This window comes from Calidris pugnax, unplaced genomic scaffold (genome assembly GCF_001431845.1).
Source record: "Calidris pugnax isolate Ruff unplaced genomic scaffold, ASM143184v1 scaffold19, whole genome shotgun sequence".
In the NCBI taxonomy this organism is placed as follows: Eukaryota; Metazoa; Chordata; class Aves; order Charadriiformes; family Scolopacidae; genus Calidris; species Calidris pugnax.
This window is the reverse complement of record NW_015090775.1, coordinates 843,531-868,357: the sequence shown is the minus strand read 5'-3', so window position 1 is coordinate 868,357 and position 24,827 is coordinate 843,531. Positions and strand designations below refer to the sequence as shown.

Sequence of the window (24,827 nt, the reverse complement as noted above, 5' to 3'; positions counted from 1 at the left end):
CACAGAAATCATTTTCACCTGTATATTCCCTCCAACTTTTAAAGGGATTAATTTTGAATTTCTAGGTCTTTTGCATTTAAAGACAAATCACTTTCTTTTTCGTATTAAATATTTTCAAAGCAACTGCAGCAAACTAGTCAAGAGAGGAAGACTTGAAGAAAGAGAGGGAATAAGACCTGGATATGAACCCTACATAATGATGAGGGTAAGACAAGTTCTCTTAGGTGCAACACATTTCTTGTGAGACATACAAGAGCTCTGCTGAAGCTCTGTCAGATACTTCAGAAAGATAACTTTAAGGAAGAAAAAAACCAAACAAAAGAAACCCCAAAACCACAAAACACTGAGTTAACAGAGATCTGGTATTCGTTCTACTTTTTAGAAGCCACAACAATTATAATTACCATCCAAACTCAGAGACCAGCGAACATTATACTCTTAAATTGGACAGTCTTGTCTGGTCTGTACTTTGGCAAAAATACCACACTAGTAGACAAGTACTGTTAAAATTTATCATCAGCGAAGAATTAGACAAAGCTAACATCTGCACATCTCTAGTTTCCACCCAATCTGTCAAGTGAAAAAACATCTTGGGACTTTGAGTATTAGAGCTCATAGTCTGGAAAATGTGAGTCACGTGTAGGGGTGTCTACCTGGTTTGCAGCTATAAAACAAAAAAAGTACTGAAGTGACAAGTTAGCTAATAAAGAATTGCCATCATTTTTTAAATACTGGAGTGGGTTTGTCAGTTTGTCACCGGGTACGCAAAGCTCTGTTATAAAAAACAGCTGCAAAACATTAGTTTGTCATGGTATCAAGCCAGTGAGCTGAAGCTTTTAAAAATGGAATGTTTTATAACACAAATATTTTGGAATTAGCTTGCCCTCCTACATTTACCTCTTACACGTTGCAAGATGTTAGTATATGCAGCTTCCACACCTAAAGAGAAGGTTTTCTTTTATCACATTTTTAATTCTCAGAGTGATGGAACTTCACATGCAAAACACGCGTATTGCTGACTAACAAATCCTAATAAATACCTGATGTTAAAAGCATAATTTAACATAGGGGTTTCACAATGAAAATCTTCTACACGCTCCCTACTCACTTTAAGGGAAAGGCGGCATGGGAAGCAAGGAGGACACGTGATGGGTTATACCTTTCTGTACCATTAGTTAATTAATAACAACTACAATGAGAAAGAGTCCTTTGATTTGTAGTTAATTGGCTAGTTTGTGCAGGAACCATGAAAAGATACTAGAACTTAGAACAATATCCTGAATTTGACCCAGACCTGCAGTACTATGTACACACTGAATGTTAAATTAAATAAATCTAAAAAATAATATAGTAAAAATATAAATAATAAAAGTTAAATATAACACACTAGTATTCAGTATTAGAATATGCAGAGATACTTCCCTGAATTAATTATAACCAACCATGATCAATCATTTTAATAACAGCAAGTAAAGCTTTTTTTCCAGTCAGATATAAATGTAAATGGAGAAAACAAAACTTAATGGATGCCCCTCATAGAGTTATGCAGGTCACCATCGCCTTGTCACTAAGGTTTCCAGTTTTATTCTTGCAACTCACCCTGCTTATTCAGGTGTTACACATCTAACTCTGGTGGCCCACAGTGCCAGTTAGAGCACTGGTCTAGCTGTCTCCCCAGGAATTGTAGTTTCACATTGATGATAGTGGAAGTCTATGAAAAGCAGAGGTGTTACACATCTAACTCTGGTGGCCCACAGTGCCAGTTAGAGCACTGGTCTAGCTGTCTCCCCAGGAATTGTAGTTTCACATTGATGACAGTGGAAGTCTATGAAAAGCAGACATCAGCTGTGTACACGTAAGGCTAGAAGAAACCTGCAATTACAATTTACCCTCACCTAAACCCGAAGTCTCTTAACAAGACTCCAGCCGTTTTACTCAGGTTTTGAACAGTTCGTTCTTTCCACAAGAAGTCAGTAGTATCATTAAAAATAAAATGAAAGTTTAGCATTGTTGGGTGCTTTCTGATCAGCACCAAAACAAAAGAAACCCTTGTTGAAGTTCTGCAACATTAGACACAACCATGAGAAGGACCAGACAGCTGGAATTCCATGTGCTTGCTGGTGAACTGGACTTTGTTGCTGCACAAAAGTGACCCTCCTTCTGTTACTCTGCACTTCTGAATAATGGGAGAAGCTCCACAGCTCTGTGGGCTCTATTCCCTTATGCAATAGCAAGGGTAAGGTACATCTCCAGTCTGTGAAATATTAAGGTAAGGTGTCACAAAATAGCAAAAAGAAAAAAAAAATATCACCCTAAGAACTAAAGATAAATCAAGGCAGGTGCTATTGGGTGTTAATGTATTAAAAGAGAAGTGTGATTTGGGGACTCCTGATCAGCCAGAGCTTTGAGGCAGATCTGCCTAGACCTCCTTAGACCTCCTACCTTAGGTAGCAAGCTCCCTAAGACAAATAAAGCTTTTCAACAGAACATAGATTTTATTAGACTAGCAACTAGAACACTGAACTTCTTAAAATTTAAATGAAAACCCAACACCTCAAATGCACCCAGGCAGAAAACAGTTTATTAAAGATTTTTATAAAGTAACACCCACCCTTCTCCACTCAATACATCCTTTGGGGTAGAGTTCTTTGCTTCCAAGAAAATTCACCTCAGTGGCTTTCCAAGTTGCAGCCCTCTCTGGCCTGTAGGAAGCTCTTCTTCCCATTCCCATGGAATATCCAGCTGTGGTGTGACCTTCACCACACCCTGCAGTCTGGGAGCATTATGCTCTCTGTCTTAGAGATGCCCACCATTCCCCCCCGTATGAGTAGCCTGGTCCTCTTCTCCCCAGAGAATTCCACCTGACCTGTCAACTGCTTTGCAAACACACACACACGCTGCAAGCAACAGGAGCAGAACTTTTAATGCAGACATTTTCACTAGAGATTTCTGAACTGGCACAAAAAATGGCTATTAAAAAAAAAAATCCACAAAGAATGTGGAAAGATTGATTTAAGGAAAGCTCTTTTAGATGTTTTTCTCTCTTTACCTCCTGTACCAGTTTATGTTGTCTTGCAGTAAGATTTAGAGATCTTGAAATCTCTAGGTAAACAAGCATCTCTCGCAAGAGATTGCTTGCCTACCTTGAAAGCAATCAAAGGAGCTGCAATGCAAAGCCCTCCCTCCGGTGAAAAAAAAAAAAGACTTCTGCACTAATCTGGAGGGAAAGTGACAGCATCAGGTTGATACTTGTGATAACAAAAGGATTGTGGCCCTGAGAAAGTAACAGAGGATTGAGTAACTCTGGCTGTTATGTCAATGGCATCTCTAACTTCCAGCTGTAACCTCTACCTTGCATCAGAGGTAACTGCATGAATTCCCAGGTGTGAAGAAGGGACAAGGCTACTAGAAGACTTAAGACAGTTAGAAAACCAAATCACAGTTACCATTATTGTACTACCTCTAAGGTGTGCAAAACGAAACATCTCCACCTTCTGAGGCCCTAACAATTTTGATCAATGAGGAAAGAGAGAGGAATGATACTTGAGCTTAGAATCAATGACCATGACTGTAATTAGCTGGTAGCCAATACGATCTCTGGTCAAATAAGAATGACAGAGAAAATCAGATTTGCCTCATATTCAGATCAGGCTGACAATAGGTGAATTTCAGTCTTTAGCACCATAACTTGGATACACAGGCTTCTATAAAAGTCATCTAATGAAGACCCAGGAGTAAAAATTTTTAAGATCTGTTCTTTTTTTCTACCACCTCATGGACATTAAAAGGAAAAAAAGAGAATGTAACAGTTCAGGATAATTTACAAAAGTACTGACCAGGGCTCATGGACATTAAAAGGAAAAAAAGAGAATATAACAGTTCAGGATAACTTACAAAAGTACTGACCAGGGCTCTGTCCAAATGAACCATCTTTAGATATAACTGAATCCCTGAATAAAGGTATTACAACTATCCAACAATCTCATCATTCCCTTTTCAAAAACCAGACAGAAATGGGAATGAATTAACCAGAGAAGAAAGAGAGATTAAAAAAAAAGGTGTGTTCTGCCGAAACCACGACAAAGTGCTAAGAGCTCTCTTGCAGAAAAAGAGGGAAGTAGAACTTCCAGACGTGTCTCGAGATATGTAGGTATCAGGCTCACTATGTACTGCTTGGGTCTCAGAAACCATCAGATATGAAGGAGAGGGAAAGGGCTGACATTTCATTTTCTTTTTTATATCTGCTTGGGTCTCAGAAACCATCAGATATGATGGTTTTTATAGTACTTGCTCTTCCTTGTGCCTATATCCTTCTGCATGTGAAAGAGATATCATCCTCCTCAGAGAGATCTAGTGATACATTCATGAAAAAACCTATCCAGTCACTTCTTAGTAAAGGAAATTCATCCTCCTCATGGTGGTTATATTTTCACCCTCAATGTGAATAGGGGTTGTTGCTGGGAGATGCTAACAAGTGCACATAATTTGTTCTGCTCAGCTAAGGCCTCCCCACCCTCCTTCCTCTGTTTCCCACCAGAATTCAACCAGATATTACTCTTGGCTGACTCTCTAAAACCTGTGTTGAAGGACAGAAATGTTGGGATCACCTGATACTGCTAATAGTCTCACTTCCAGTGAGCTTCAGTGATTCCTTGTCAAAGGGAAAAAACTCAGGTGCAGGCTGAACAGCTGAAGTTAACCAGAAAAGTGTGCCAACCTTCTCCTGCAAAGCTGCTTCTACTTCAGAAGAAATCTTACAGGCAAAAAAGACAACCTTATTAAAGTCTCCTGCAGAGACACATGAGTCAATGAGCTATCTGGAAAGAGCGTGGAGCTTCGATGCCCATTCCCCATCTCAGTAAGAATCTATTCTTCTGCCTAACTGGAAAGGCAGAAGTGAAAATAAGAGATGGCATATATTATGAGAACTTACATACTTGATGACTTTGAAATGAGCAAACTTTATTTAAACTCACTGGGAAAAACCCTCTCAGTATTCAAATTTCCATCGCTATTAAATGGACTTCTTCTTCAACACGAGGTACTACAGCAACTTTCAAAACACTCAGACACATAGGGGAATACATACACCCTTTGAGCAATGCAGACCAACTAGCTCCTTAGCATTTAGAACTACTTGTTTTAACTTAAAATATCTTACAGTTTATTTAAGAAAGTTGTCCTTTAATGTAGCCCTGTATGAATTTTGTATATATTTGTCTCTTGACCAACGGAACTGCAGACTGTTGTTCTTTTTCAGCAGGAAAAAAGGGGCAAAGGAAAAAGCAAAACACAACAACAAAAAAAGGAAATATCCAAGCCTCCCACCTTTGAAGTCTACACTTTAGAAGGTGTACAGACTAACCACACTGGCTTTGGGTAAAAAAATTCTGTGCACATAAATATTTTCATATTCTGCAATAACCACTGGTCTTACCCATAGTAACAAATACTTTTAACTCGGGTGAGCTCATCCCCAGTTAATTCCATTTTCTTGGAATAGATCAGTGTGTGGTTATCCTACAATGTGGTAAGTGAGGCCACCCACCTTATACACAAGGGATCTTCCCTCTGTGTAAGACACATATATATACACATTTACTTTCAAGCAAGCTGGATTTTTGACCCTAATAAGTATAATAAAGCTATATATCAAGTGTTTCATTATTAATTTCACTTACTTTAAAAGAAAACTGAACTGCAGATTCTGGAGGGTAAACTATGAAGTGTCTTAAGGTGAAGCCAAAACCCTGAGATGTCCTCCTTAGCACGACAGTTTTGGGACCAGGCCAAGAAAAAGTTTCTTCTTCCTCCGATGGCGATACAGCTTCACTCTGCTCTTTTCCATCTTTATTTTTTGATGCCTGAAATAAAAAAGACAAACACAAAGTAGTAATTTTGATAACTTAAAACGAAGAAACATACGTTACTGTGCACTTCAAAATATAATTTCTCCCCCCATAACTAAAATAACTTGATGATCACTGATATTTTCAAAAGAAAAGTGTATTGTAAAGCAACATCCCTTACAGCATCACACCTCTGGTCACATAACATACAGAATTACTCTTACATTTTAAATGAAGCTAGATATTAAGGACAGTCAACGTACAACAGTGAAAAGCTCAAATGAACCACAAGAAAGGCTTGCGTGTTTTATTTGCTTTCTACTTAGATACGAACATGTGTCTGCTGAGACCCCATTTATGGGTGCACACAGCTCACACACATATGTACAAAACCAAGTCCTCTTCTCCTCACTTATAATGGTTTTCTGAACTAGCGTCTCCTCACCTAAAACAGAGGCAAAGAACATATGCAATGTTAGCCTTCTTCAGCAAACAGACTTTACCTCTGGTCATATCTTTGACTCCACCTTTTTTTTTTCTTCACCTTTAGCTACTCTCTCTGAACATTTCAGTATGCAAATTCTCAATGTACAACTAAAAAGGTCTAGCTTTCTGTTTTCTTTTACAGTCCTATTGCTATCCCTCCTCTCATGCAGAAATAAGACATCTTGCTTTTCTTTCCTATGCCTATGCTTTTTTTTTTCCTCTGGTCATATCTTTGACTCCACCTTTTTTTTTTCTTCACCTTTAGCTACTCTCTCTGAACATTTCAGTATGCAAATTCTCAATGTACAACTAAAAAGGTCTAGCTTTCTGTTTTCTTTTACAGTCCTATTGCTATCCCTCCTCTCATGCAGAAATAAGACGTCTTGCTTTTCTTTCCTACGCCTTCCTGCTTTTCTTATATGCCTATGACTCAAAAACATTATAAAAAGATTTATCTGCTCGGCCTTATATGAAATCTTCCATTTCAATTCTCAAAGTGAGTGCCACACCACACACAACATTTCAAATCAAAGGCAGAAGACATACAAAGAAAGCATGCAAAACCCTATGACCCTCCTTTAAATATTCTAGTTAAACGATGCGTGAAACAAATTTAGATACCAGAGCCTATAGCCTATTCAAAGGGTATTCAAATAGAAATAATAGTCTTCTTGTCTTTCTGTAGCTCTGCTGCTGTGGCTCAGCAACTGGCTGATACGTGTCAGAATTTACTGCCTTTTTTTTTTTTTCCTGGACTGCTCCAAAATAATCCCTTTTGATTCAGCCTTACAGCTGGGATCTCAAACTGCAGTGCTTATCAGCAAGGTGGGCCCAGCCAACTCCAACCAACATCTACAGAGAAGACAAAGCATTTCCACTCCAACCACAATGACAGCAACAGGTAAGGAAAATGTGGCAGCTGCTTGGCGAGACATTTAACCCCAGCAGGACAACATTCTGCATTCAGCTACGTAAACCAGGATGCACTTCTACACAGATGCTACATTTTGTCCTCCGAAACCCACATCTTGGTACATCCAACAGGGAGGGTCAAGGAAATACTAGCCAGTGCTCAAAGACCAGCCTCCCTACCTCCAACAACCCTGTTCTTCAGCAAGGGAAAATGCAGAAGTGGAGAAGGGTCTCAGTGCTACAGCCAAGCCAAGAAAGTGGAGCCACCTCTGGACTCAGAAAACAGAGCCCAGAGCAGCCCAACAGGACTCTGCTCCACCAAACAGCCTGGAAGGATTATCAGCAGATTTTGGAAAGAACAATAATAAATACCAAAGACTTGATCTCAGCCTAGCCTGTCCTCGTCTATCATCTTCATTCACATTTTAAACTACTAGTGTGAAAACAAAAAGACTGTGCAATTAGATGACTAATGAACGAAAAATTAGTGAGAACTATGGAACTGCCAAGATGAGCGGCTTTAGTTCAAAGTTCAAGCAATGCAAAGACGAAGTTAAAATTCATAGAATCCTTTAGCCTAAGGATGGGTTTTGTTGTTGAGGTGTATTCCCCACCAATCTGTTCAGCTTGCAAACAGGACAGCATTTTTTCAGTTCAAATAAATGTCCCTTCTCAGTCTTTCAGTCTCATGACATGAGCAGAAACTGGAGCCAGAAAGAACATTTTGATCCTAGTAAACTGGCAAAAGAAATAGTTCCTAATAAAAAATATCACTGGCCTCTAAAAAAAATGACAGTGATTTCCTCCATTAAGTGATGGGCAGCAATCCATCTATTTAACATTCCCTTCCCATCTTTTGTTTCTCCTCTGGAATTTTTATGGGCACTGCTTGATATAGAAGTTTTGAACCATAATAAACAACTACAGGTATCACATAAAGTAAAAATGTTAATAAACAAATACTTATCATTATAGATATGTAAACAGCAAGCATAAACATAGCACTGATATATAGAAGCCTATAACATGCTTTCATCTCTTTTTCTGACAAAAACCTCCCTAATTAGCCAAAAGGTAATTTTTAGTACGTATAACAACTGATCACTGAGGTTTATATATAGAAATACTGTAACCTGAGTTCAAGATACAGTCATACAGAGAACTTCACTAGGTCTGAGAAATGGGAGATGCAGCATTTGATTGCAGTAAGAACCTCTAATTTCCTTGTAATTTTATGTAAACTTTTAGCATTCATACAAACTGCTGCACTAACAGCTATTCATAAACAATGGTACTCCCCAATCAAATCATTATTTCTTGAAGGAGAATGCCTGAAGTGAAAGGTTATCTTCATGCCATCCTTGGGCCCCCGTGAGGTCTGCCAACAGGGCAACAGAAAAAGGCAATATTAATAATAAATGTGAGATGTTCAGTAACATCAACTTTCAGCCACCACTGTGCACAAGAAAGAAAAGAAACAAGAGTCAACATCTGTTGAGTAACCCTGTGACATGTCCAACCACAGCACATCCACCAGAATATCCCTTGCCAGAGAAGATTTTAAAAAGGAACAAGAAAAGTTTTCAAAAACGCAAACAAAACAAGGATGCAAGACAGTAAGCAAGAACCAGATGATGTTTAGCATAGGCAAGAATATGTTACTGAAGGCAGAGTTCCTACATGCTTCTCCTAACTTGATTACTATCATTTTGGCTTGCGAGGAATACAGAAATATGCAAGCCAAAATGATAGTAATCAAGTTAGGAATACAGAAATACCTCATATCCCTGAGGTTATTTGTCTTTAGGGTAGACTTATTTGCATTTCAAGAGAATGAAAAAGGATTGTTTTATTTTATTTTCATTTCATATAAATTCTAACAAACCAAAGATTATTGTGCTATATTCCTTAGTGAAGACCTGTATGCTTGTTTCTCTATAGATTCCACGCTCAAAATTGAAGTCAGAATGCATACTATCAAGTTCAAGGACTGAAAAATCCCAGGCTACTAAAAACGATTCAAGCATCATTTCCCTCAGGACTCCTTCATACAAGGTTTGTGCACAAAGTATCTCAAAGCATTGTTTCCTGTTAAATGCAATTACAAGGACACACAACAGATGCTTAAGTGCATTGTAAAATGCATGCTTTGTTTTTAATACTGTATTTAAACCTTTTTCTGAGCAATGATAACATCCATGAAAAATCAGGTGGCACCTTAAAGAACTACATGAATCACTAGGAGTAACACACAGTAAGAATTATGTAAAATCAGTAAATAGCATTGATGTTTGTCAATGATACTATTTCCAACTAAAAGTAAATTTCAAACCTGTAATTTCCCTTTATGTCAGTCTAAAAAAAAATTTTAAAAAGGCAAACACACCCAACTTGCATGCTCTCCAAAGCCTGCTTCATTTTTAATCTTCTGAACAATTTAAAGACAGACCTATATTGAGCGTGTTAAAAATCCTTAAGTGACAGTTACAGGTAACAGCAATACAAGGTATCAATAAAGAATTATCTTCTTGACTGTCTAGGCAGATAAATAGGTATACTCTGAGTTCTAAATACTATCTTCATAGATGAGTAATAGTGAACAAGAAATACTCAATATATTGCATTATTGATCTTTGAAAAACCAGTCAAGCCATTTTAAAATTGGTGTGAGTAATCAGTTTTTGTCTGTATTTCATCTTTGTGTTCAGTACACAAATTCAAAATTATTTGTAAAGACACAGGCATACACATTTGCTCTACGCTGTTATCTTAAAATTTGTTTGTTTTTTTAACCACATAAAACACTTCACAAATAAATTATGTAAACAAAAATTTTACTGTAAGTGTGTTACTCAAACTACATTTTCTGAAGCCTAAATCTGTATTGTATAAACAAATAAATAAACAAACAAAACACACCAGACCAATCAGCAGAGTTACCTATCAATACCTCAATAAGAGCACGGAGACAGCCTGTGCTAATCAGGGCCTACTTCAGCTGCCTTAACAATGTTCAACTTTTAGCTAGTCCACCAAGACATGTGATACCTGAAATAGCTAGATGGATATATACAGAACCAAAATGGGCTGATGTCACCTGATTTTCCTGACTCAACAGCCATCACATAATTTATTTTTTAGTCACTACTGACATAAGACAGAGGAAAAAGGATCTTGAAAATAGTTACTAATCCTTAACATCATCCTGAGATGCCTACAGAATATTCCAAATGCTATAATAAATGCTGGACTCGCTTGAAAACAGTGATATTTCTTGCATCAGGTCATTTGTTTTCCCTAGTTTTTGTACCCAAGTGGTTATCGCTTATCTAACTGCCCTGTTAAATCTGCAATTTCAGGGAAAAACTGTTCTAGAACAGTTTGATCTTATTTTACGTGACAAAGTATAAGGAGCTTTAAAAAGGTAGCAGATAAAAGAAAAAGATCTTCTGGCTAAGGTTACAGAATCGGAGAAAAAAGCCCACCCTGTCTATACGGGCAAGAAAATATTAACCATAGAACAATGGCAGGTTTTACTGCAAGTCAGTCTATTTCTTTAATAGCCAGGTTCTTCCACTGATGATTTTCAAATAAAGTTATAATAAGCCACTGACCCGTTTAGTCCCAACCATATAGAGCACTTCAAATGGCCAACAAAAAGTCAAACGAAGCAATAATAAATATAACCCTCAAAAAATACTTTTGTTTCTTTTGGTAGAGCTATCTGATCAGAAATAATGAAGCAAAGAAACATATGTCTAGCAGACAATATATTCCCTTCGAACCTTCTAATTTTCTCCTGTGGTCACATACCTGGACTCCTGCAAGTAAGTGAACCTGGACAGAGTAGAGTTCAATCCACTGGAAAACACAGAGTCCCTGGTCCTCCAGTATGACAGAAAACAAACACAAACCCTCCAAAACACACAGCTCCTCTATGTTCTTAGAATATGTAACACCTCCTCTAAGAAATATACAAAAGACAGATGAGACAGCCAAAGAAAAGGTTATACAACTCTTCTTTGAGATGTATTATCTCTACCTATCTGCAGTACAGGGAGGTATATCCAGCACACAGAGAAAGCCAGCCAATGCTTTATCTCAGTAGGCCTCAAAAGTAGGATTATTGACACAAGGTGAAAAAGGAGTCTTTTCCTTTCAGATCTCCTCAAGCTCATAAATCAAAGATTTCAAGGGAGATAGGTCACATTTATAATGACAAATACTACTGTCACATACTGAAATGGTTTCCAGCCATGGTTGAGGTAAGACATTTTTGATACCTTTAAAAATCAGACTGGAATGTACAAACAGCATCTTAAACACAAGTCATTCCCAGAAGAAGAAAAGTAATCAGTGATACAAAGGTAACACCTTAAGGAAATCCAGCCTCCACATATTTGGGACATAGCTTTGTCTTCAAAACAATTGAGTTCCATTACTTTCAGCCTCAGCAACATGTTTATCTCTTACTGAAAAAAAATCCCTGAAAAGAGACCAGCAGGAAAACTGGAATACAGAAAACCCAAAACCTACATAATAATTTTAGGACTTCATATCAAATATCCACTTGTCCAAACTTCTGACTTCTATGCTTGACAAAATCTTTTAGTCCTGAAATCAGTCAGGAATTGGTGGGGATAAAAGAAAACCTATAAAAATCCTAGATGTATGACCCTGTGTGCTAGCTGACACCCTAAAAAAAAAAAGCATCCACAATTTGCAAAAAGAAAGGGGCACAAAAAAATAAAGAAAAACATCAATTAATATTTCATAGCTATACATATGCAAGAAAATTTAAGCTAAATTTCAAAGACATCTCCAGCAGTGCATGCTTAATAGCATTCACTCAAATACGTTGCCCCTTCTTTACTAACATTATCCTGTATAGCTTATTAATAAATCATCCCAAACATCTCAGTATTTTAGTGTCAAACTGGAGCGTGCATATTTGCATGCTACCTCAAAAATCACCTTTAACACTATACAAGCAACAAGGTTAAAAAAAAAAAAATTACAATCACTAATTACTGATTAATTTATGTCTAGATTTAAGCTTAGGGTGTATATATAATAAACATTAATTAGTTGCATCGATCTGCAGGTTGCACCAACTCCACAGGGCTTCCTGTCCACCCCACCAGCCCCCAGCCAGCCTTAAGTCTGTACACAAAGTCTCTGCCTTAAATATGGCTTTTTCTCTACTCTCCTGTGTACACACTCTGCTCTAAAACTAAATTCTCATCATATTCAAACCCTGCCATTTAGCATTCCTGTGATTTCTGATTTAATCAGAAGGTTCATCTTTTTCTTGTCCACCTTTTAGAAATATGAATGCTACTTGGGCACAGCTAAGTGGCATCACCTCCTGCCCCCTATGTCAAACTGAACTTTGCTAAGTAGAAATAAATAACTATGATGTTAAAAATTAAAGGTTCACTCTATCCAATAATGAGTTTGACAGTACAATATACACCACACACTGGTATATACAATAAATTTATGCAACTGCTGACATTTACTTATGTGCTGACACGTACTTTTTATTAACATCACTTCACTGGAACTAGATGTGACTGTCACACAGCAGACTGGAGTGAAAGTAGTTCAGGATAAATGTTTACCTACAGGAGGGACACTGAAAGAGCAAATCAGGCAGTTTGAGACACTGAGACTTACTGAAACACACAAGAGGGAAATTTTTCCCTATCTCAAAACATGTATTCCTCCGTTCTTTTGCAGAACTGGCCACAGGGAAGTGGACCCCAGTAAACGCACCATGCTGGGCCTTCTGAGACTGGTAGCAAGAGAAAGAAGATCTCTGTCTCTGTCCTGTCCACCTCAATGCTATATACTTAAGAAAGCTTCAGGAAGGACTCAGTTGCCCAATGCTAGTAACTGCTGAGCCTGTTTTCAGTAGTTATCAAGAGGAGGCTGCCCTGCCATAAAGCACCTGAAACTAGAAATGAAGATGTAAACAAGCTCAAAACAAAGCTCAAAAGATCAAACGGCTGCAGAACCACTCTCACCACAAGAGAAAGCTGAGATGTGGAGATAAATGGAAGAGTCCTCACACATACAACCATCAGTAGATGGCATTCACAGAGGCAGGTAACTGGTTCAGCCAGGGCCCTCTCTCTGGGGCCACTGCTAAAAACAGAAGACAGTCTGCTTTTGGAACTGGGAAGGACAGCTCTTCTTCCACACCGCAGCTCTTCGTGGAGACAGGAAAAAAAAGTTTAAAAAAAAAAAAGAGAGAAAGAAAAACCAGTCTCCAGAGGAAGACTTGCACTCTGGAACTCAGGGAATGCCTCAGCTCTGAGAGTCACCAGGGGATAAAGGCAAACAAACTGGAAAACTCAATTCAGATGCAAAGTTACTACAATCGCAGAATCACAGAATTGTTGTAGTTGGAAGGGACCTTCTAGAGATCAACCAGTCCAACTCCCCTGCCAAGGCAGGGTTGCCCAGAGCACATCACTCAGGAGCATCCAGGCAGGGCTTGAAGATCTGCAGAGAAGGGGACTGCACACCCTCCCTGGGCAGCCTGTTCCAGGGCTCTGCCACCCTCACAGGAAAGAAGTTCTTCCTCAGATTTGAGTGGAACTTCTTATGTCCCAGCTTGTGCCCGTTGCCCCTCATCCCGTCACTAGGAACCACTGAAAAGAGTTCAGCTCCATTCTCCCTCAAACCGCCCATTAGATACTTATAAGCGTATTTCAATGAATGGTTTCAATATCAAACAAGAGGAAAACAGAAATAACTTACCAGTGATTGCCATAAGACTGAGGGCAAGGACGGGCAATGCCATTTCTGATGTTTGCTGCCCCCCTCTCTGGGCAGGGGGGCCCTGAGCAGCCACCAGCAGCTCGGAGGCACAGTCCCTGTGAACTGCTCTCCCCCTCCCAGCCCTCTAATGGCTCTCGCTGACAGCAGGGCAAGGCAACAAAGAGGTGAACATCACTCGATGGAGTAACCATAGGTGTCCCCCTCACAGGAGTCCTGCTTTTTATCATTTTAATGCACTGTTATGGCACGAATTCTAGGTGGCCACATTAGCATGTCCTTTTGGGGGTACTAACTGAAATCAATTCCGGTATTTCCTAGGAGGTAGGCCTAGCAGGAAACCTGCCACTTTCTTTTAGGTTTGTGAATCCCACCTAAATGGAATATAAGCCTGGAATATTCTTTTAATTCAATAATGAAGGCAGTGGCTGCCTGCCTGCAGCAGGTACGAATGAGCACACCAACACAGAACTTCTGAAAACAGGCACTTCAGAATTGAATAATCCAATTCAACAAAATACATAAATGATGTTCTCAAACCAAGCCCAGGTAAGGAGAAATGCTCAAGAATGCGATAAAGGACTACTCCAAATGTATGAAGTAAGTGGGAAATCTGCAACCTTTCAAAAACAAAGTGTCTGTGCCAGCAGAGCAGATGGCTGGGAGGCACAGGGAAGGAGACATCCATTACTGCCACGCACCATACAGGCGATAGAGCTGGCTTGGGGGTGGAGGGAGAAGGACAGAGGGGACACGTGTTTCTGTGTGGTTTTGTAACTACTGTTGTAGTAAACACAATCATTCAAAGGAGAAACAGTATTTTCAAGATTAAGGATTTCAGTTCTCAAAAAGGTCAAGGTGCACAGAGAAATAAACAATAAAAACTTCCATACATGCAGCTTATTACACAGCTTCAACATCCCTTACTGTGCTCTACTGTTCATGAAAGGCTGGCTCTGCAAAGCACAGCAGTTGGGGCTCCTGTCAGCCTCATCACTCCTCCACAAGACCTGAAAAGCAAAGCTGAAGTCTACCTACTGCAACACTTACTTTCCTCCCTCACCTTAAAATGCTTTCACATTTATATTGCATTTTTCCCCCTGAACTCAAATACAGAAAAGCAAGAAGAGTTAGAGGAAAGCAACACCTGAAATACCTCCCTTTTCTTGATGTGAAATCAAGTCCCTCCATCACAACCCAAGCAGGTAGAATCTCAACACACTACGTCTGACTAGACTTGAAATAATCTTTTACACAGAGCAAGGTCTGGTTTTACACTGTAATTCTGATACCTGCACTTTTTGCATTATGCTCTTAACTTCACCAAGAGCAAGATCAGGTCTGGGACGACTAGTGCTCACCCCACCTCAAACAGGACTTCTCCAGAGTCAGCACCTAATCCCCAAATTATCCAGACGTATCCATAAACTAGATCTCCCTTTAAACAACACATATTAGCAAGTTTAACATACTTCAAACTCATTAAAATGATCCCAGTCCACCTTATGTCTACTTTATTTTTATACACACAAAGAAGTATAATTTATTTTGCATGTGCATATACATACATTTATTTGTAGTAGCTAGTCCACATCCAAAAACTGTACTAATTAACCAAGAGTCTTTCCAAACTGATTAACTGCACTTCAATTTAGATCATGCCTTATAATTCCAGAGTAACAGCCAATTTCAAGCAACAGCACCAAGTAAAAACTACAGGGACTTCACAGGACAGAGATGCAAACAATTTTCACTATATGTTTTTGTTTATATCTTGTACTTAGTATTTACATTAAAGCATAGTATTAAATTTAGTCAGAAAAAAACATTTAAAAACAAAAAGAAATTGAGAGCTTCCTTGTTTTCTTACAGGCTCATTAGCAAAAGCCTCCCCTCTTAACAGCTACATCCTTAAACTGGAAAGAAAGGAAACATCTGCAGGGCTGGTAGCATAACAGCAAAGTGTCATGTGATCTTAATTTAGCTAAATTGAAGCTTTTCCTTCTCTACTTGTTCTGTCGTTGCTTGTTAAGAATAGGAAATGCTTTGTCCTCACCTTATGGTCTAATCTGGAAATATCAGAGACAGGAGATGAGGAAAGCATGCTTCTACCCCTGGCATTGAAGTGATGTTTGAGGTTATTCCATGCACGATAAAAGAACCTTCTCAGCAGTTTGACAGAAGTGATAAAGAGTAGTTTGCATAGTCACCGTCTGTCAAGGGCTGCCTTATGCCGCTTCTTTCAGCGTATGGGAACTTTTTGATAGACCTAAGAATACAAGCCACCCCATGACCCACTCTGCTTCCTACAAATGTGGAGAGAACAAGAAGAAACGCCGCCAATGTCCCCAGTTAAGTACACTACTGCAAAAAATAGACATGAGTTTCAATGGAGTTGCTTTCTAGAATAACGTAGGCTTTATCAAACACACAACACACACCAGATAGCTTCCACTACACTTTCACCAGGCTGCTGTAACGTACCTATTTACATGTGAAGCAGTTTTGCAGAAGCCATTAAGAACTGCAAAATCACCGCACAGTGTAAAACCTGACCTGCACAGACCCCATTTCAATAACCAGATGCACCACGGACTTAAACAACTGTCAGCTCTGAAACTGCTTACGCATTTCCTTCAGTTCATACTTTCTCTCCACTGTAGCCAGAGGCTATGTCTTGGCTCAAAAAATTATCAGTTCTACAAGGGACACAGTTTAAGTTGGCCAAACCACCCGAGAGAGCACCTGCTTTCCCACAGCAAAGCCCTGGGCTGGGACTGGACTACTCCATGGAGCAGCTACAACGCCGAGGAAGGGCTTTACTCTGTGGGCTCAGCAGTGGGACAGAAACACACCATACACCTCCTCTCCGTCGAATGTAGCTGTGAGGCTGCTTTTCTCTTACTGAAGCTTCCAAACTTTTCAACATAAAGAGAACACGCTCATTCCTGCTATAAAAATGAGAAAATGAAATAATTTTGAAACGAGCCACACCACAGCGCATCATCGTACCTGCTGGTAATTCAAGCTGTTGAGACTTAAGATCATTCAATTCTGCAATACTGCAGCTTAACTGAAGATTTTATTTCATGTACAAGAGAAATGTCTCTGACCTGCTCAAAGGCGAAAGGAAGCACTTGGGAGATCAGGGAATTGACCTTCAATGTCAAAACTCAAACTGTCACCTTGAAAACACGATTAATGCAAGTGAGTGGTTATTCCAGAGTCTGACTGTTTGCAAAAGATTTACCAAGACACCCAGGGAGAGTTTTAAGAACAACTTACTTGAGAGAAGAAGTAGCTGTACCAAGCCTAAACTTCTTAGGAAGATTAACGCAGACAATATGGCTCAAAACACCACAAAACTTTTAAGACAAACTTGTCAAGATTCTTTACATCCCCACATACACAGTTTCTCTCCTCAAAAATAACCTCTAAATATACAGCTTGAGCTACTCAGTGTTAAAGCTTTCTAATATAGACTATTAATAAACTCCTGCAAACCCACCACTTAAATATATAGTCCTGGTCCTGTATTTCAAGATATTTTATTTGAACATACTATATAAATTGCAAATCAACGTACTGCAAGTTTTAAAAGCCTTAAATTCAGAAGTGAAAAGGCTTGGGGTTTATACCCAAAAAAATGTAAAACATAATTAGCATACACAGATGCAAAGCCACATATCAAAACACCCAAGTCAACTAATTTAGGGTTTTTAAATAATTTATCTATTGTGCCTATACAAGAGAGCAAGAAAAGCAGCTTCTTCATTTACAAAGATATAATGCACAGAAGATGCTTTAAAGGAGGACTGTGAAGTTATTAACCTGAAAAAAAATCTAAGATCTTTATGCTTAGAGATGAGATATCACTAAGAGGATAAAGCAGAGAAAGTTGTCAACAGGATTTTCAGTTTAGTTGCAAATCCAGAAGCTTTTCATGACTTATGATGTGATCACATGTGACCTGTGCATTTCCTCAAAGGTTGCATGGAATATGTCACTCAACAAGAATGGTTGATATAGATGACTAAATCTACATTTTTATCTCTGTCTGGAGACTGAGGTGTGGGGAGAGAAGAAATCTATTTTAACACAAATCTATTTGCTTATTTAAGAGCTACTTGTCTTTGCGTGCCTATTACTACGTCTTGGATTGCTCACTGTTGCCGAGTTACTTCCCTGTCCTTCTGAACATTACAAAATGTTTCTCCAGCAATCTGAATTCCCACAATGAGTAAAGCCACCAACTTTTTCCTGTGATGATTCTACACCTTTTACTCAACAAAACTGAAAACATCACACCCTGCAGTGCTATGAGACAAGATTTTATCATAGTCCCTCCTTCCTCAAGGCAGCAGATAAACAGAAATAAGATCACAGTAAGATAACGTAAATATCACAATTCAAAACCATTATCAGCTGCAAATATCTCAGAAGGAATGCAGCCACTTCTGTCGTCTCATCCTCCAAGTGACACATTTGGAAGACTGGAAAGCTTTTCTTAATGTTATCGGAGATCCTCCAAAGGAAGGGAAATAGCTGCAGTGCAGCAGCTGCTGCAGTACTGCTGCCTTCTCGGGCTGGAAGGCAATGTGAGAGCTGGGCTCACACTGCAACATCTCGTTCTCACCTACTGCTCACAGAAAATATACCCTGCAATAATGAACTCAAGTTAAAAAAAAAAAAAAAAGGGAGAGATCTTGGTTGCTATAATGTTACAACATACTAATTACTTTCATGTACATCAATGTAGTCTTTTTATTAGAAGGTTCCTCCAAGCACAGCAACTTCAATGGTCAGGCCCACCCCATGCAATGAAATTTCACCAATTGTAAATTTACAGAACTTTGCCGAATACCTGTCTCTGGCTGAGAAATCCAAGATTTAAGTATTTACATGGCTGAAATAACATTATTTTTAGAGCTTAGGATGCAGCAATAAGAAAAAATAGAAGCCAGATGATGTTCAGCAAAGAACCAACAACAACAGCCCACGAGAAGATCTGCTCTCCTCAAGCTAATAAAAGCCTGGTTAGAACACAGTGATGACCTAAGCTCTTTGCTGGTAAGAAGACAACCTACATTCAACTTGGGGCCTACTGTTTCCTATCCAACACTCAAAAGCAAGGTATTTGTGATGCAAGGAGAAAAAACCTGAACTGTTATATCATCTACTTTATATTATCTTCCAGCAATTCTTCCAACCACCCAAGGTGTGGTATTTGCTGTTCTAGACATACTTGTTCTAATATATCCCACCTTGGCCACAAGGTGAATAGACATATCAAGGCCTCAAGAGCCTACCCACATGCTGAAGGCTGTTAAAGGATGTCCTTGCAAAGACAGAGGGGGTAGCTCCTTCTGCATCTTACTGAAGATGAGCCTACTTGTTACGTTACCGAGTGAAAGTATTACTTAGCACTTCCATATATTAATTGAAGAACTCTTAATTGGATCACAGCTAGCACACTAAGTTATGATTCTGAGGCTACAACTCCATAAACACCAGACTGTCAAAGGAAAATAAAAGTTGCCTTAGCTTTATTTTTTAAGACATTCTCTCCCCCCACCCTTTCTTTTTTTTTTCCCAGAAAGAAAAAGCACTGAAAATTCCTTGTTTACCAAGACGAGATGATATTAATAACAGGATTAATCATCTATGATACTGTTCAGGTAGTCTGAATAATTCCAGACACAAATCTGCATATAAATCTATTTACAGTTATTTCACACGGCATACAAACTTTTACCTGCTCCTCTCCTTCACTAATCCTACATTTGCAATCACACTGAAGTTCTAAATTGCCCGTAAGATTTTCACACTTGAATCTATCCCATGTCCCAATGAGACAACAGTGACAGACAAGACAAAAAAAGGAAGCAAGACATTTTGGTACTTTGCACTAACTCATTTTAAGAAAGATTAGAAGATAGGTAATGAAGCTGTCCCAGGACCAAAGCGTGAAAGATGAAAAATCACAGGCAATTTGGTTTATTTTTGCACTCTTAGATTACTGTGAGAGCAGGCAGCTACTGAGTGATTGATCATTCATGGATCACCATGCAGTAGCCATCAATCCAATCCAAGGTTTGGACTAAAAACTGTAATTCATTGACATCAACAGAACTACACTGATTTGCATCATCTAATAATTTGCTTTCAGAGGTTTCTGGTTTAGTATGAAACACTGCATATCCTTTGAAAACATTCAGACACACACAAAAGCTTGCTGTATCAGGGTGCAAATGGCCACTGAATCCAGTCATAGTAACTGTCATGCCACACTGTGACAGTACTTTTTGTAAAACCTAAATTGTCATGGTGGACAGAAGAAAATACGCCTCTTTCATACCTGTTCCTTTGCTGTTTTAAAAAACAAACTTTGGGAAAGGTATACCAGGTGAGTGGGCGGGCACTAAAAACAAAAGAAATCCTCAGAATGATTCTGTAACCTGGTTATTAGTATCACATACAGACAATTAAATAGGTTTGTATTTTCTCCTTTAATACATATTGCTGGTAAGTCTTTAGAAGAAAACTTGTTTTCCTATAATGCAAGCCTTCAACTCAGCTCTCAGATCACAAGCAGTAATTCATCCCCTGATGTTTTACTAGGGTCAGGATGGATAGAAATTGCCAAAAAAGCTGCAAAACTTCTGCTAAGTCAAGGATATCATGAGCCAAACCACAGTTGTGCTTTGAGGTTACACTTGAGAAAGAGCTGTAAGCCTCAGACTTCACAGGTCTCTCATCTGCTTTCTCACCAGCAACCTCTTTGGACACTATTAAGTGGAGAATGTGGAGAGCAATACTGCACAGGGCTGTGCACATCTCTCAGCGGGCCTGACAGCATCCACCTCTGCCACAGCTTTCCAATGCAGTAGGAAGACAGTAGCTGCACTGTGATAGCCCATAAATGAACTTTCAGCTTCCTTTCAAAGAAAAGTATCAGAAGCAACTCATTAAAATGCAGAGTGTACATTTTAATTCTCACATATGTGTAAGCACACAGTTAAGCACCTGGGAAAATTAAGACTGAGAATGCCTCATCGCTCCTCTGACTTCTCAAATTCAGAAGAAGAGATCTCTCTAACCTATAACATTAAGGAGATGACTCAAAAAACCCAGACACTGTGAATCAGCTTCTGCATCATTTGAAAACAAAAAAAAAGCAACCCAACAACAACAAAACAAACAAGCAAAAAAACCAAGATAAAGCAATGCCTTTTCCTGATTAAGAAGTATCAATACAGATACGACATACACAGGTTGTTCGTATTTTAAACAGCATATTATTTCAAAGGACTTCTATGCATGGTGGGAATATTTTTTAATCACCTGCCTCTAGTTACTGTACTGAAACTGCAACTTTATCAGATGTGCTTTCCTTCCCCTTACACCACAGAAGAATAAAATAAATTTTCTTCAGTGACTGGCTGAATGTTAGATGAGAAATATAGGTAATATATAAAGTACCTTGAAAGCAGTATTACAGCTGCATAGCACTATTAAATTCTATTTTAAGACATCTCCATTCAAAATCCAGGCAGGTTTGGTTTGGGTTTTTTCCCCTCCAGTTCTGCAGTCAGTCAGTCAATTAGACTTAAATCTGTCCATATTAAGAACTGAATAACATCCTGTGGAAATTTATTTTATGCTGTATGTTTAAAAGAATATGTAACAACCTTCCCTCATACTATTTTTTTAAATCATATTCATGATCAAGTATTTTGAAATAGCCAAGATGTTTTAGTCCCTTTAATGCAGGAAAACAAATCAGCCTTGTATTTATTAACAATGCAGTTTATCCTGGCATATCTCTCCCTTCCTGTATGTGATATTTATCTTTTTGTACAATTCATGAAGTGAAACCCCTCAGAGCTTAAGACTCTAAAAGAACAGTCTAAAGTACTCAAAGTGTTAATAAAAGCAATTATATAGTCAAAGCATGCTTTGTATGCTTAATAACTCCAGAAAACTCCTTAGTAAATGGCAACATTTCTAATGCCACATCCTGAATAGAACTGGGGGTGGGGAGAAGAGATCAACCGGAGCCTTTTTTTTTTTTTTTCCTCCTTATACTAAATTATATAATCATATTCAAATATGTAAGGATAAGCAAACAACAAACCTGACCGCTCCAGGCACAATAGAGGTTACATATGAAACTCCACTTGTGATTGATCATGCAGTCCAAAATCCTGAACTGGGCCATGTCTCGCTGTAGCGCAGGCTGCTGCTGTGCTCTGACTCAGCTTTTGTCCCGGCGATCCTCGAGGATATGAGAGCTATGCAGTAATGACATTCAGGAACAAGGACCTTCCTTCCTGTTCGGTTTCCCTTCCCACCCCAACCATGTGTCAACTCAACGAGATAAACTGACAGGACTGCATAACATTCTTCAAAATAATACTTCCGAAGCTGCCAAATTATGCATTCTTAGGGAAAAAAAAAAAAAAAAGGAAAGGAACATCCTAAGATATCTCACTAAAGCAAGCACAGAAAAGTGCTCTCAAACTGTCCTTGCTCTTCCCCTCCCCCCCCATTTCTGCTGGAAAAAAAAAAAAATAGGAAAGGAACATCCTAAGAAATCTCACTAAAGCAAGCACAGAAAGGTGCTCTCAAACTGTCCTTGCTCTTCCCCTCCCCCCCCATTTCTGCTGCTGCTGGAACCAGTCTGAACATCAACAATTTAGTGTAATAATTCACATAACATGAATCTTAAACTTGCTTAGACACAGTTGTGATGATGGCTTCTGTGTTTTCATAAGATTCAAAAGCTTAGGTTTCCTATTTTAAACATGGCACAACCTCAGCAACTTTTCTAAGTCAGAAGAACTTCACAGTTTAAATAAAAATTACATGGGTTCATCTACTTCAGGTTCTTAAGCGGCAGACTCCCCTTTAAACCTACCAGAGTACTGTTAGCATTGTGCAGAAATACTGTCTGCCTCCTGTAAGGAAGGATGGCAGCCCTATTGAGAGGGAAATGAAGGTACAACTTCAGAGGGATCCTGAGAAACCACAGAAACACTAAAAAATGTTCATTCTTCTGTTACATATTTCTTCTTTGCAATCTGCAAACAACCACACCGGTTCAGCACACACCTCACCTACTGTATCTTGACTGCCTACCTTATATCGCCCCTTGCTTTTCCAAGATGAGAGTCACGAATACAGGAAATGTGTTTCCACAGAAATATGTACATTTTAGATTATGTTTGTATGAACTATTAGACTAGTCATGGAAACAACTTAAAATAATCTGCAGTTTAAGCCCTAAAATTAACTAACAATTTAAAACTAGAATGTGTTATTTGTTGAAAGCCTGCTTGAGACCCCAAGCATCTCTCTACTGACAGAAGAGGGAACCCAGACCACCTGACCTGAAGCCAAGGAACAAGCAGAGACAGCCCTGCAGAAAATGGGCCTCAGGGTCCCCCCATTCCCAGGCTCAGCTGCTCCTTCAGTGAGAGCAGAAGGATAACACGGGAGATGGGATGCGTATGAGAAGGGCAACCTTCTGTCTGCATCAGCACTCATGCTCTGCCTCAAGGAAGAACATCTGTGAGATGCAAAAGACTCTTCTAGTTTGAGAAAGTTTGGAGAAACGGCTACAGGAACAGGTGGCCAATCCGCCCTTTGGTTCAGTAACAGCCCAACAACTGAAAAGTACTTCAAACATGAAAGACAATATATTCTGTAGAAGCAGCCTGGAAATAAAACAAACTTGTACACGAGGGTCAAACAAATGACGTGGCCAAATAGCAGCTTGTAACTTTGAAACAGTTATAATACAAATAGGACCTTGTTTGTGTTAAGCAAACCAAACAAAAAATCTTGGTCTAACTTCTCATCCCAAGGACCCTGGGAATTAATGCCAGAGTCCAAGCCAGCCTCTTCCCTTCTCACCGATGCGAGCAGCCCACAACCTTCCAAGACACACTTGTGTACAAGAAATCTATGCCAGTTCATTTTAAGATGTACATGGCAGAGTTTCTCTGCTATCCTTACACCACCTAATTACAAAAAAGGGAAAACAGGGGTATCAGTGCAACATAACACAAAATGAATGCAGCTTCAGAAAAAAGCACTTTAAGAATGGCATTAAAGACTGCAAGATATTAAAACAGTAAAATCTCCTGGTACAAGTTAAATGGTCTGCACTGAAGCAGCCTGTGCTGACAAGGGGGTAGAAGAAATGTTCTGCTTAGCAACTATTACTAGGTGGAACAGATACACTTCCTTACAACAGACATCATTAACTACCCAAGCTTATGAAATCTTGGAGAGGGAGGATGTTTGGGAAGGTCTTAGGGATCAGGGGGTTATTGCAGAGCCGCTGGAGCACTAGAACATAGAAGGACCTGGCACCCCCAGGACCAGCAGCAGGGATGCTGGCAGAACATGGGGTACAGCCTACACACGGCTGGAAAAGGGGGCTGCGGCACAAGAGCTGCTCTGGGGAAAAGTGGTGTCATCAACTAAATAAGGTGGAGGGAAGAACTGAAAGGAGATCTGGAAAATTAAGAGAAGACTTGTTTGTACTAAAAGCATCATCAACCAGGTTCTTCTTAAACGAAAGGAGATCTGGAAAATTAAGAGAAGACTGCTGTTTTGTACTAAAAGCATCAACAACCAGGTTCTTCTTAAATAGTATTTTAGTACAATTGCGCAGCTATCAGTTTCATTATCAGTTATCTACTTTAAGATCCATAAAGTATTACTCATCATTTATTCCCTATGAACTACTCAAACTCCTAACCAAGTATTAAACACAGTATATTA

At 39.1% G+C, this 24,827-nt stretch overlaps 1 protein-coding gene across 1 annotated transcript in view; it reads right to left on the bottom strand.

Annotated features, from left to right (window-relative positions):
* The window catches only part of ARHGAP21 (Rho GTPase activating protein 21), an 88,073-nt gene extending 65,781 nt beyond the window's left edge, over positions 1–22,292 (bottom strand). The window contains exons 1-2 of the mRNA XM_014946141.1: positions 22,171–22,292; positions 5,682–5,864 (exon numbers count right to left, since the gene is read on the bottom strand). Coding sequence (XP_014801627.1) covers positions 5,682–5,864; positions 22,171–22,254 — 267 coding nt within the window. The 5' untranslated portion in view covers positions 22,255–22,292. The remainder of the gene's footprint in view (positions 1–5,681; positions 5,865–22,170) is intronic.
* Positions 22,293–24,827: the final 2,535 nt, after the last annotated feature.